Genomic DNA, 12160 nt, shown 5'->3' with positions numbered 1-12160 from the left:
AATAATAAAATTCAAAATATATTTTTAAAGACAACAAAATGTGGTAAAAAAGGATAAAAAAACAATTAAGTTTTACCACGACTACCAAAAAAGTAACTGATCTTACGATAATTGAAAATATATGTAGGTTAATAAAAAAATATCAATGTATAAAATATTTTTAAGAGAAATTTTTTTTACAATTTAAAATTAATATTTTACAAATAGTTGAGAAAACAGTTTTTTTACTAATTATGAAGCAGTGTGTAAGATAGATTTCTAAAACATAAATATTAAAAATGTATAATTGAATTTCACTTTTAGACTCTGTATTCTAATTTACAGTAAAAAGTAAATATATTAATTTGAAAAAATAAAATAAAATATTATTTTATTAATACTGGTTTTTTTAAGGAGAGCTGCTAAATGCGATAGTTAATATTTTATTTATGATTTTTTTTACTTACAAATTAGATACTTTTTTGTGTGTGTTTACAGTTGAAAATCAAAGGTTCTTATCCCAAATTATGGCTAAGGACTCCACTTGCTGCAATTTTTGTATGTGCATATGCTACTGTAACGAAAAAGTGAAAAACTTTTGACTCTCCAAAATAAATAAAATATTTCTATAGTTAACCATTTATAATAGAATGATAATATAGATATTGATAACATATTTAAATTGAATTCTTATAGATAATTAATAGCTTTAAATTAAACGTGTCAAATTTTAAAGTTGTAAGCTCGTAAACTATGATTGAAAAAAAAATATAGAAAATAGTCCACTTACTTCCTTCTTATATAAGTTTAGGACACATACTTTTGATTGCTTTTCTTATAGATATAATTTTAACGATTTTTTACAACATATATATAATATTGTAGTTAAGATTTACTTGTAGTTTATATGTTAAAAAAAGTTAACTAATTTAATTGTATAAGATTTTATAGAGTTGACCTGTTTAAAAAAAATAGTCTAAAATGTTTAATAAATGTTTAATTTCTTAAGATTCAACATCAATATGATGATGTCCAAATAAAATCATAATATAAACTCAACTTTTTACACTAACCTGTCAACTTGTTGATGGAACTATTTATAGGTGGTTCAATAACAAAAGTCCAACAAACTTTTATTATAATAAGTTATGAATTATTCTTATACATATAAAAAATAACTTTAAACTTAGTTCATCATTACAAAATTAGTTCATTAAATGACTCACTTTTATAGATGAAATATATTTATCTCTAAAGATGTCACTTTACTATATAGTTTTAATCCACACACATAAATATTGTCGTTCTTTATGTTCAAATATTGAATTTATCATTAATTATAATGTTTTATTTTTTTAATCATCATAAATAAATTTAATATTTTATATCATATCATACATAAGAAACTTAAAATTAATTCAATCATTTTGCTTACATCAATTATATGATGAGGTTATGAAAATGTGGAAGATTTCTGTATGTCCCATACATTGGAGCTAAATTGCATAGTATTGAGCTTAACTCAGGTTGGTCAAAATTTAAGTAAAGTATAATTTAATATAACAAATTACTGCAGCAATTTGAAATTAAGAAAAAAAGTATATATCAACTGCATGTATCATTCTAAGTACATAGTACACTTATAACGAAGAATAAAACAATATGACTAGTCTCACCTTCGAACATATTAATCATTATCATGTTAAACCTCTTATACAAATTGAGGGTTAAAAATGGGTTGATACTCATGTCTAGTTTCATACATGCTTTCTTAACTGTTAATCCTATCTTGTTTTTCCTTTGCTCCTTTAACTTATGGCTCATCATAAATGTTTCATTTTAATTCATATAGTCTTACTTGTTATTCTTGCAATGATAAGATTAATAATAAGCACAATCAAATATTTTCAATTTACAAAGTATAATTCCTTTTTTTACAATGATGACAAAGAAGTTTGAACCCAAGACATAAGATATAATGCTAGTTATCCAAACTACATCACTAGGTCGACCCAAGGGGTACATAAAATTCACTATATAGCTTTACCACTAAAATTGAATTATAAAATTAAAAATCATATTAATAATGATAAAAAGAGATGTACAATTAATATAAAAATTGATGACTAATATTAGCTTAAGTATTTTTTAAAATTTCAAGTAAGATGGCAATAATCCCAGCATAGGCAGGTAACAATAAAAATAAATAAATAAAAGAACCAAGTAAATCTCAGTACCTATGGATTATGAACAAAATGAATGTTGCGTAAACAATAGGATATATAAACATGTTCAAGCAATCTTCCATCCGCTTCTGAAGCAGTCACTTTCTTACATCTCGCGTGCTCACTTTGCACATACTAATTGATACAGATAGACAGAAATACAGTCAAAGATTAGTTTGAAGTTTCACCAGCAGGTCCATGTCTTGCATTCAACAAAGGTTGGAGAGCTTTGACTACAATGCTCATGTTTGGTCTGAAATCAGCTTCATATTGTACACACAGGGCAGCAACAGCAGCCATCTGTAATTAAGAAAGTATCTTGCTGTTATATATTAATATTTGTCTTTGCTAAGTAATTAATCAATTTTTCCTAGAACAGTTATCCTGGTTGTCTGCCATTTCCTAAGACAGTCCAACTATAATGTGTATACTATTTTTATATGCAAGTATTTTTACTGGCTCTCAAGTTAAAAAACTGAGAACAAAACTGTAGTGAAAGACATTAGCTTCCCATTGTTCAACAAACTAAATTATTCAATAATATTTCTCCCATAGAAAAATTATGATTAGAACAAAATTTAAGATTCATATGTCTTCAGGTATCTTATGTAGAGTACTTTTGATTAGTTTGTTAATTCATAGGCATCTGTTTCAAACCAGTCCACCCACAACAACTGAGCAAGGGCAAATGGCATAATAAAAGAAAAAACAAAAAAAAAGAGAAATACCCTAAAACACAGTGAATACCTTAGCAACAGCTTTGGGAGGGTAATCTCCTCCTAGTCTTGCATCTACACACTGTCTAACTTTATCCTCACTGAGTCTTGGAGTAGCCTGAAACATCAGTTACTGCTATCAGATAGCTGACCAACACTTTTAATTTTCTGCTTTTACAATAACGGGAAATTATATTACAATAATGAGGAGGTTTGCACTTACCCAAGTAACCAGGCTCTGTTGTCCACGTGGTAGTGTATGATCAACAGGCTTCCTTCCCGTTAAAAGTTCCAGAAGAACGACACCGAAGCTGTATACATCACTCTTAGCATTCAATTGACCAGTCATTGCATATCTGCATCCACGAGATTAGACAGATCAAGGTATTTGCCAGCAAACTAAGTAAGAATAGTTTCATTTTTCCAAATTGATCATTAATCAAAATACATAGAGAAACACTCAAAATAATGTATGGAAATTGGCAATGTCTCCTAGTCAGCTAGGAAGTGGGAAAACTTTCTATTACTTTTCCAATAAATCTCCATAACCTCCTATTATGCTCAAGAGCTACAAGAAGTCTATGATAAGTTAACCAGTAGAAAAAATAATAAAGCATGTCACGCAATATCTCTTGATAATCTGGTATGCATATCTTACTCTGGTGCATGATAACCAAAGGTTCCAAGGACACGGGTGGAATGGAGTCGTGCTGCCATGTCAGGAGCCTGATTTGACAAATCAAAATCTGCAATTTTAGCAACATCATCGTCAAAGATGAGTACATTGCTTGACTTGATGTCCCGATGGATAATGTGAGGATCAGCCCTCTCATGCAAATACTCGAGTCCTTTGGCTGCCCCTACGGCAATTTTAACTCTTTGAGTCCATGTTAGAACAGGACCAGGCTGTGCTCCTTTAACACCTTTTCTGCCTTCATGTAGTGACAATGATAAAAACATAAAAAATATATAAGAAAAAAGGAATAAAAAGCACAACTAATGTCAAAATTCAAAATATTCTTAATTCCTTAAAAGCTGGGAAAAATCAAAATATTCATAAGATGCAAATAACCAGATACCCCATTTAAAATAACATGAAGCAAGAATAAAACCACATACCCCATTTAAAATAACATGAAACAAAAATAAAAGCACATACCGTGCAAAATATCATGAAGAGACCCATTAGATGCAAACTCATAAGCAAGAATTCGGGAGTTTCCATCAATGCAATAACCAAGCAATTGAACAAAATTGTCATGTTTCAGCCGTGAAACCATGGAAACCTGAAAGTTACAAAACCAAATAATTGTATTGATCTCAACAACCTCAATGATTGAATAGTAACCCTTGTTTTACACGAACCTGGGCTAAAAACTCGTCATCGGGCTGTTTACTGGCATCTAATTTCTTGATTGCTGCAGCCTGCTCACTTTTCAGAACACCGTAATACACTCTTCCATAGGATCCTTCTCCAATCAAAGAACTTTCTCCAAAACCATCAGTAATTTCTTTGAGTTCATCTACTTGTAATTCAGGAACTTCAATGGGCTGAATTTTAACAGCTTGAATGCCCTGCTTTGCAGTTTCAGATGCACGACCATTTCCATCATTTCCTGCACAACACAATTCTCACATTAATTACATCGAATGCAACTCAGGTAATATAACATCAACTAACACTGCGTCTAGACAACTAAATGCCTAGGCCTTCCTCAAGCTAATATAAACCCAATTACCTGTTGAGTTTTTTACAAGATGTTGTCCTCCACTTTCAGCATGCTTCTGGAAGTCATCTTCTTCGCAACAGCTAAAACAACTCATGATTCTTTCTGCTGATAATAATTCACCACTCCATCAATTCCACTAGTTAATAGCTAACATATTAAGCCTGAATATAAAGCCTAAATTCAAAATCAAAAGAAAACAATACTACTCCCACGTAGACAGACCATGACGACAACAATAGCAAAATTAAAATATTCAAAAGAAATAAACAACGAAAGCAATAATAAAGCTTTTTTTTGTCCAATTACAACGATTAATATTATCAATTCACCACAATTTGATCTTGAACCAGTAATTGAACTTCCATTCCATTCATACGATTGGTGCATGTAAATATTAAGACAAAAACCAGTGTTACTCCTAATTGGCAAATCACTAGGAAGGAATTTCCCATCAATCAGAGTAAAATTACAACTGACTTTGGAAGCCAACAAGGATCGGTCATAAATAAAACCAATTATCACATGTTCATCACAAGTTTTGGAAGAAAATGCTTACTCACTAAAAAAACTTAAAACTTAAAATAAATAGTGAAATTAAATAAAAAAAAGTAAGAGACATTGAAGAGAGTATAACATAGATCGAAGAATACCTGAAATCCAACAGGATATTGTGTCGTTGAGAAAGTGATAGCGCCGCGGAGGAGGATGATCTCGGCGGAAAGCTGCTAAATATGCGCAGGATAATCAGGGCGAAGGGCGTAGGATAAAGCGGTCCAAGCTTTTGACTAGATTGGAATTGAAATCATTATAATTAGGTGAGAGTAAGAATGTAATGATATTTATTATTTATTATTATTATTATTATTATTATATTACATACACCAACATTTAACTCCAACAAACCTTCTTTACACCTACACACACAACATGTAATTGATTCGCTCATGTATGTTAAAAATTCATTCCTTTCACCTCTATCACTAATATTTATAATTTCTATAATCAAAAAAATATTCTATTTTAGTCTTTTAATAAATGTTTGTGTGTTTTTTTTGGTAAAAAAACTAAAATATATCAAATATAGTCGTTTATATGACAAATGGAATCACACGTGTAAACAGTATTTAAAAAAAAAAATTGGTTGGATTAGTAACTTTAATAAAAAATTGTCCTGTGTAAATACTATTCGGATTAAATTACTTGTTTCTTTAATAGTTCTTAATATTTATTTGATAAGAACGTGCATTAGATGTAATATTTATTTAATGTTTTTTCATAAATAAAATTGAGAATAAATCTCTTTTTTTCTTTAATTTTTAAGACGTGCAGAAGATTACTTAAAAGAATTATAATTGACATATGTGGAGGAGAAAATTTGAATATTATCCACCAATAGGAGGGAAATAACATGTTTGAGATTGTATGGGAAGAAAAAATCATTCACACATTTTAATTTTTCTACTCTTATAAACAAAAAGTCAAATCCTGTTTATTGAAACTCTTCAATATTATTAATGACTTCTCTCTCAATCGTGAGGACTAAGAATCACATTTTAATTTTGTGTGGATCAAAATATGCACAGAAGTTTAGATGATAAAAAAGAAATTATTCAAATTAAAAATTCAGTAATAAAATTTACAAAATATGCAAAATTTCAATAATAAAGTATATAATTTATAATGTAATACAAATTTCACTTTGAATTCCAAATCAATTGAAAATTCAGTAGTAAAATTCATAAAGTGATCAAATATGTAATTAAGCATTTTATGTTTCATGAAAACTTTGTGTGAAAAGTCAAAATAAAAAGTATATATATTAAAAAAAATATTCTATATTTTCTTTTGATTTGATTATCTCTGTGTGTGTTTAACTATAAATATACTGTCTCTAAAATGTAAATATATTTAAATTTCAAATAAATCATACATTTACTTCGATTTTTACCAACCCTAGTCCACTAAAAGAATATTTAATTTTAAATATTAAACTAGGAATTCAAAAGTCAATTGATATGGAATAAGACCAAATATACCTTCCCTTTTTCTGTATTATTTTGTCAAATAAACTCCATATTTCATAATAAAGATTGATTAGTCAAAACATATATAACCAGTGATCATCATTTTAGTTCCACTTCCAGATAATGATCACTTGTGAAGTAAACAAACTATTCCATATGTTCAATAATCTTATTTTATCTCTCACTACATACATTGACTTCAAAACTTTCAGATTTTTTTTCTTAAATAATAATTTAAAATTTAACACTGCTAAAGAATTATTCAAACTTTCAAACTCCATAATATATTTCAGAATTTTGGATTTCTAAAAACACTTTTCTAAATTTTTGTTTTCCATATTTTTTTAAAATATATTTCGGAATTTTGTTTTCTGGAATTTTATTTCCAGAACGTAAAAAATATATTTCAAATTATATTTTTTAATTTTAGATTTTCAATTTCAGAATAAAGGATAATTTTAAAATTTCCAAAATTAATTGGATGGAAGGTTCAAAACCATTGTATGCAGAATGGAATTGCAGAGTTCTTAGTTATAAACAAGTAAACAAAAATGGGCCTGATCTGCATCTGAGCCCAGAGCAAACAACTAACCTCTAATTCTTATTTTTATTTTTCTCTTTCAAATTTAAAATCGCAACAAATTGTTTTACTATTCAAACACCTTGTAATAATAGTTTTAATAAAAAAAAAGTATCTGATAATTCTAAAATAAAAATATACTTTGCTGATGTGAACACGAATTAAGTATTTACACCCCTTTTATCATTTCCTTGCCCCTACATTTATTTTAACGAACAAGGGAAAATTATTTCAAATTAAAGTTCCTAATTAAAATATTTTTGAAAGGTTCATTCCTTAAAATATTGAATTAAAGCAGAAAAGAATGTTCACCAATGAAATTTTAGATAAGATAGATATAAAGCAATATTTATACAGGTGCAGAGTTTATTTTAGTTTTATTTTAAATTCAGAAAGTATCTAAAAAGATCATAAATTTATAATATATAGTATATTACACTTTTAAAAAGTTGTTGTAAAAAATTATACTTTTTAAAATTGAGCATATCTTCATATAAAAGGGTTAGTAATAACAAACATTTTAAAACTTATTTAAAAAGTTACAAAATAACGAGTAAAACTTATTAAAAAAAATAAACCCCAAAGTTTTATATTTTTTAATAAATTTCAATCCATTAAAAAAATTGTTAGAAAATATGCTGTTGGACCATTCCCATTTTCATATATACACATGGTATCATATCCTTCTCTTACATAATATGCTTGCTTTGTGATTGCTTAGCTTATCCACAGGTTAGATATGGACGAATTGTTGAAGAAATGGAATATGTCCAAGCATAATACAAGTTATGTGGAACTTTATTCTTAAGAAAAAGACCAATTTCAGAAGTTCTGAAGCTTATAAAACCAGTTACTGTATCTCCCTGATGTAAATGTTCTCACAGAATCAATACAAAATTGATAACAATTTTGTTGAGCATTATACTTCTGATCTTAATTACAATTCAATGATAATGTACAAACGATTACATGGTTATTTAACTATGATCTATCACACTCAATGCATAAATTACCTCCTTATATATTGAAAACCCTACTCGGAATAAAATAAAAACTACTCAAAAGTTGGGTTCAAGGAGGAAAAAGAAAGATTGTCAATCTTGAATCGCTGGTTTCTTGTTCTTGAATTTGAATGAGAAGTTAGAAACGATGAAAAGCCAAGGAAAAATGTATTCTTAATTATTTACAGATGGCTATAGAATGTAATTCAAATTCGTACTGTCTGATTTTCAAGGCCAAAACTAAAAATATCAAGCTAAGGTGTAACAATGGATGGTGAGAACTGATTCACAAGTTCAGGCATGAAAATGAGATATAAAAAATCGGAAAATTAAGAACACCACTAAGACCAGATTAATTGGCACTTTAAGATTGCTGGCAGATTATTCGGCTCCAAATAATGATTACAACAATTTTAGAACAACATTGGCAATTTTTCAATTTTGTGAAAGATAAAATACATTGCAAGGGCTTTTTCACCCTTTCAAATTACAACCAATAGGGGCAAAATTCAGATAAAATTTAATTGCATCAAGAGAGTAATACTGCATTAACATAAAAATAAATGGTAAGTAAAAATAAACAGTTTAGGTATGATGATAAGGAAATGGCATTAGACCTAGGATCGTAGCAGTAATGAAACACGCAAATTATTCATCAACACCTGGCAAGACATCCATTAAAGAAGGGATTAAGTCCACAACACGTCTAGGCATGAGGTTTCTCTGACTTGAGTGGCTTCACCACTTCCCATGTGAAGTCAGGGTCATCCCTTCCGAAGTGTCCATAAGCAGCTGTCTTCAGGAACCTGTGGCCACCCCTCTTGAGGTCCAAGTTAATGGTGATCATTCCAGGTCTGAAGTCGAAATTCTCCTTCACAATCTGAAGAATCTCCTTATCAGGAATCTTTCCGGTTCCATAGGTGTCAACAAAGACTGACAAGGGCTCAGGGACACCGATGGCATAAGAAACTTGGACAATGCACCTTCTGGCAAACCCATTTGCCACAACGCTCTTTGCAGCCTGCCTCACAATATAGGCACCACTTCTGTCAACCTTGGTTGGGTCCTTGCCTGAAAAGGCACCACCACCATGAGCACCCCAGCCACCGTAGGTATCAATGATGATCTTTCTTCCAGTGAGACCAGCATCACCATGGGGGCCACCAATCACGAACCGACCCGATGGGTTAAGGTGGAAGATGGTCTTCTCATCAAGGTACTTCTCGGGAATGACAGGCTTGATAACATGCTCTTTAAGGTCAGCAGCAATTTGGTCATTGCTCACAGTCTCATCATGTTGGGTGGAAATTAGAACAGTGTGAACACGGATTGGAACCATGGCACCGTTGTCATTGTTGTACTCAACAGTTACTTGTGTTTTACCATCTGGCCTCAACCAAGCGCAGGTACCATCTTTCCTAACCTCGGTAAGGCGAGCACCAAGTTTGGTTGCAAGGACATGGCTGAGCGGCATGTATTCAGGGGTTTCGTCAGTGGCATAGCCAAACATGTGACCCTGGTCACCAGCACCAACCTCCTCCGGGCGCTTGGTGAAGTGGCCGTGCACACCCTGGGCGATATCAGGGCTCTGCTGCTCAATGTTGACCAACACCTTGCACTTGTCAGCATCAAGACCAACATCATCAGAGATGAATCCAATGCTGCGGCATGTCTCACGGACAATCTTCTCGTAGTCTACTTCGGCCTTGGTTGTGATCTCTCCAAAGACCATCACCATGTTTGTCTTGGTGCATGTTTCGCAGGCAACCTTGCTGTCAGGGTCTTGTGCAAGGCACGCGTCGAGCACTGCATCAGAGATCTGGTCGCACAGCTTGTCTGGGTGACCCTCGTTCACAGACTCAGATGTGAATAGAAAGGTTTCAGATGCCATTTATCAAGCTGCAGAAAACACAACGTTTAGTTTTACAAAGTACAAATGCTTAAGCAAAAATACTTCAGTTGGTGCTATAATGGAAGCTGAGATTCGAGATCATATTCCAACTAAAATAATTAAAGCATAAATCCCTACAACAAATTGATAGAAAATCATCAAAGTTTATGCCAAGTTGGATTAAAATAGTTCATCCTGATCTACTTTCAGAAAAAACTTATGGTCCTAAAAAACTAATTGCAGACAAAACGATAAGAAAGTATATACGAATATTCCCGGGCACCAAGTTGGAACGAATCTTGAATTTCTGAAAGAAGAAAATTTAGATGCACTTACTAGCGTTGTTCTTCAATCTGAATTTGAATTTAATTTTAGTAATCTATGTTCACCATTACCCTTTATTTCATAAATTAGCGAAACTCCAATAACAGCGCAAAAGATCTACACATAACTTTTGTCCTTTCAAGAAACATTAAAGCACAGCATATACCTCAAACATTAGTTTCAATTACAAAATTAGAACGCTAAAGGGTTCAACAAAGAAAAAACTAAATGAACAGTATCACACGAGGCACATAAACTAGACCCGGACAGAATAAGTTAGAACAGATTATTCCCGTTAAAGCATCAGATCTATACAACAAAAGATCAAAATGCAACAGAAATACCATACCATTTCAAATAATCAAACTACAATAGTGAAAAGCATAGAAGAAAAGGAAAATAATATAAAGAAAATTCAGATCCATAACCGTAAGGGTCTAGTTAAGGACAAGACATTGGGAATAAAACATTACTTACAGTTCCGGAAATGGAAGATATATAAATTATGATGGTAAGCAAAACAGGGTTTATAGAAGAAAAAAAAACGTATGAGAAGAGAAGAAGCGTGAAGAACGAACCTCCAAAGAATGAAAGAATGGGTTCTGAAGAAAGAAATTCAGTGAGTGGAAGCAAACCAGAGTCACCACAGTGCAGAACCAAACAGCAAGTGACTGGTTTAGTGTTGTGAGGGTAAGAGAAAGAACGTTGTCTCGCTATTTATAGTGATCAATGGTCACTCATATGACTAGACACCGGAACCGGCGTTGTGCCGTTAGATTTCACACCCAAATCAAAGGGGTCGGTGAGATTGCGATTTGCTACAGCGAGAGCTCGTCCATTACCGGGTACCGCCGGTGACTCACCAACCTTACCGAAAACGTGTCGGTGTCGGTAGCTCCGTACGATAAAGGTAGATCCCACCGTCATCGTTGCTAAAATTTAAAATACTCTTTAATTTAAAATATTGTTTTTGCATCTAACTGTAAGCAAAATTATTCTCTTTTTCATATGGATAAAACATGTAGTTTTTATTTAATATAATAAATATATTTATTTATTTATATTTATTGAAAATAATATTTAAAACTAAATAAAAAGATACTTTAGGAATACTAGTATTAAAAAGTTTAAATATTATCTTTTTTTACATTTGAGTTTATAGAGAATATTATCTTTTCTGCTTATACGTGAGATCTTATTGATTAATTTATATTTATTAAAAAAGTATTTATTTGTTTAATTAATAATGTTAAATTTTCTGTAATTACAATATTTTTTTAAATTATATAATGTAGTATTTGCTGCAAAGGTTAAAATTGTAAATGTATTACAAATATTTTAAATAATTATATTATTTTATTTAATTAAACGATATAATTGGAATGTATTTTCTTTAATTAATGACAGTACAGTATTTTTTTCATTATGAAATCCTTTAATAATATAAAATAATCACGTAAAATATCAATAACTGTATTAATATATACAAACAGTAGTTTCTATATTTTGGAATATATGATCTATTTTTCATGAGTGTGTACCTATTTTATTTTAATGATAATAGTAATAGTCTAAATGGTCATTTAATTTAATTAGTGGGTGTATTTAATAAATTTCTATTTTGCATTCCGATTTTTCTCATGTGTTTAATGGAATCAGAATTTGAAAATTTCTTGCAAATGCTGATAAA

The 12160-nt window shown here is 30.7% G+C and overlaps 2 protein-coding genes across 4 annotated transcripts; both read right to left on the bottom strand.

Annotated features, from left to right (window-relative positions):
- Window positions 1-2203: 2203 nt before the first annotated feature.
- LOC137814825 (pto-interacting protein 1-like) lies at window positions 2204-5473 on the bottom strand. Of its 3 annotated transcripts, none has more exons than XM_068617742.1 (8): window positions 5301-5473; window positions 4660-4755; window positions 4286-4536; window positions 4080-4206; window positions 3579-3852; window positions 3144-3276; window positions 2952-3038; window positions 2204-2504 (listed from the first exon to the last, which is right to left on the bottom strand). In XM_068617742.1, the coding sequence occupies exons 2-8, from the start codon at window positions 4742-4744 to the stop codon at window positions 2376-2378; spliced, it is 1086 nt and encodes a 361-aa protein (XP_068473843.1). In that variant the 5' UTR covers window positions 4745-4755; window positions 5301-5473; the 3' UTR covers window positions 2204-2375. The 3 variants fall into 3 exon arrangements, with proteins under 3 accessions (XP_068473843.1, XP_068473845.1, XP_068473844.1); XM_068617744.1 differs by having other exon boundaries at window positions 4660-4811; window positions 5301-5467; XM_068617743.1 differs by having other exon boundaries at window positions 4660-4752; window positions 5301-5463.
- Window positions 5474-8666: 3193 nt separating this feature from the next.
- Window positions 8667-11390, bottom strand: LOC137814824 (S-adenosylmethionine synthase 1-like). The gene is made up of 2 exons (XM_068617741.1): window positions 11049-11390; window positions 8667-10154 (listed from the first exon to the last, which is right to left on the bottom strand). Exon 2 carries the CDS (start codon window positions 10144-10146, stop codon window positions 8962-8964), a length of 1185 nt encoding a protein of 394 aa, XP_068473842.1. The 5' UTR covers window positions 10147-10154; window positions 11049-11390; the 3' UTR covers window positions 8667-8961.
- Window positions 11391-12160: the final 770 nt, after the last annotated feature.

This window comes from Phaseolus vulgaris, chromosome 1, assembly GCF_000499845.2.
Source record: "Phaseolus vulgaris cultivar G19833 chromosome 1, P. vulgaris v2.0, whole genome shotgun sequence".
Taxonomy (NCBI): domain Eukaryota; kingdom Viridiplantae; phylum Streptophyta; class Magnoliopsida; order Fabales; family Fabaceae; genus Phaseolus; species Phaseolus vulgaris.
The sequence above is the reverse complement of the archived record's forward strand: the minus strand, read 5'-3'. Positions and strand labels throughout refer to the sequence as shown.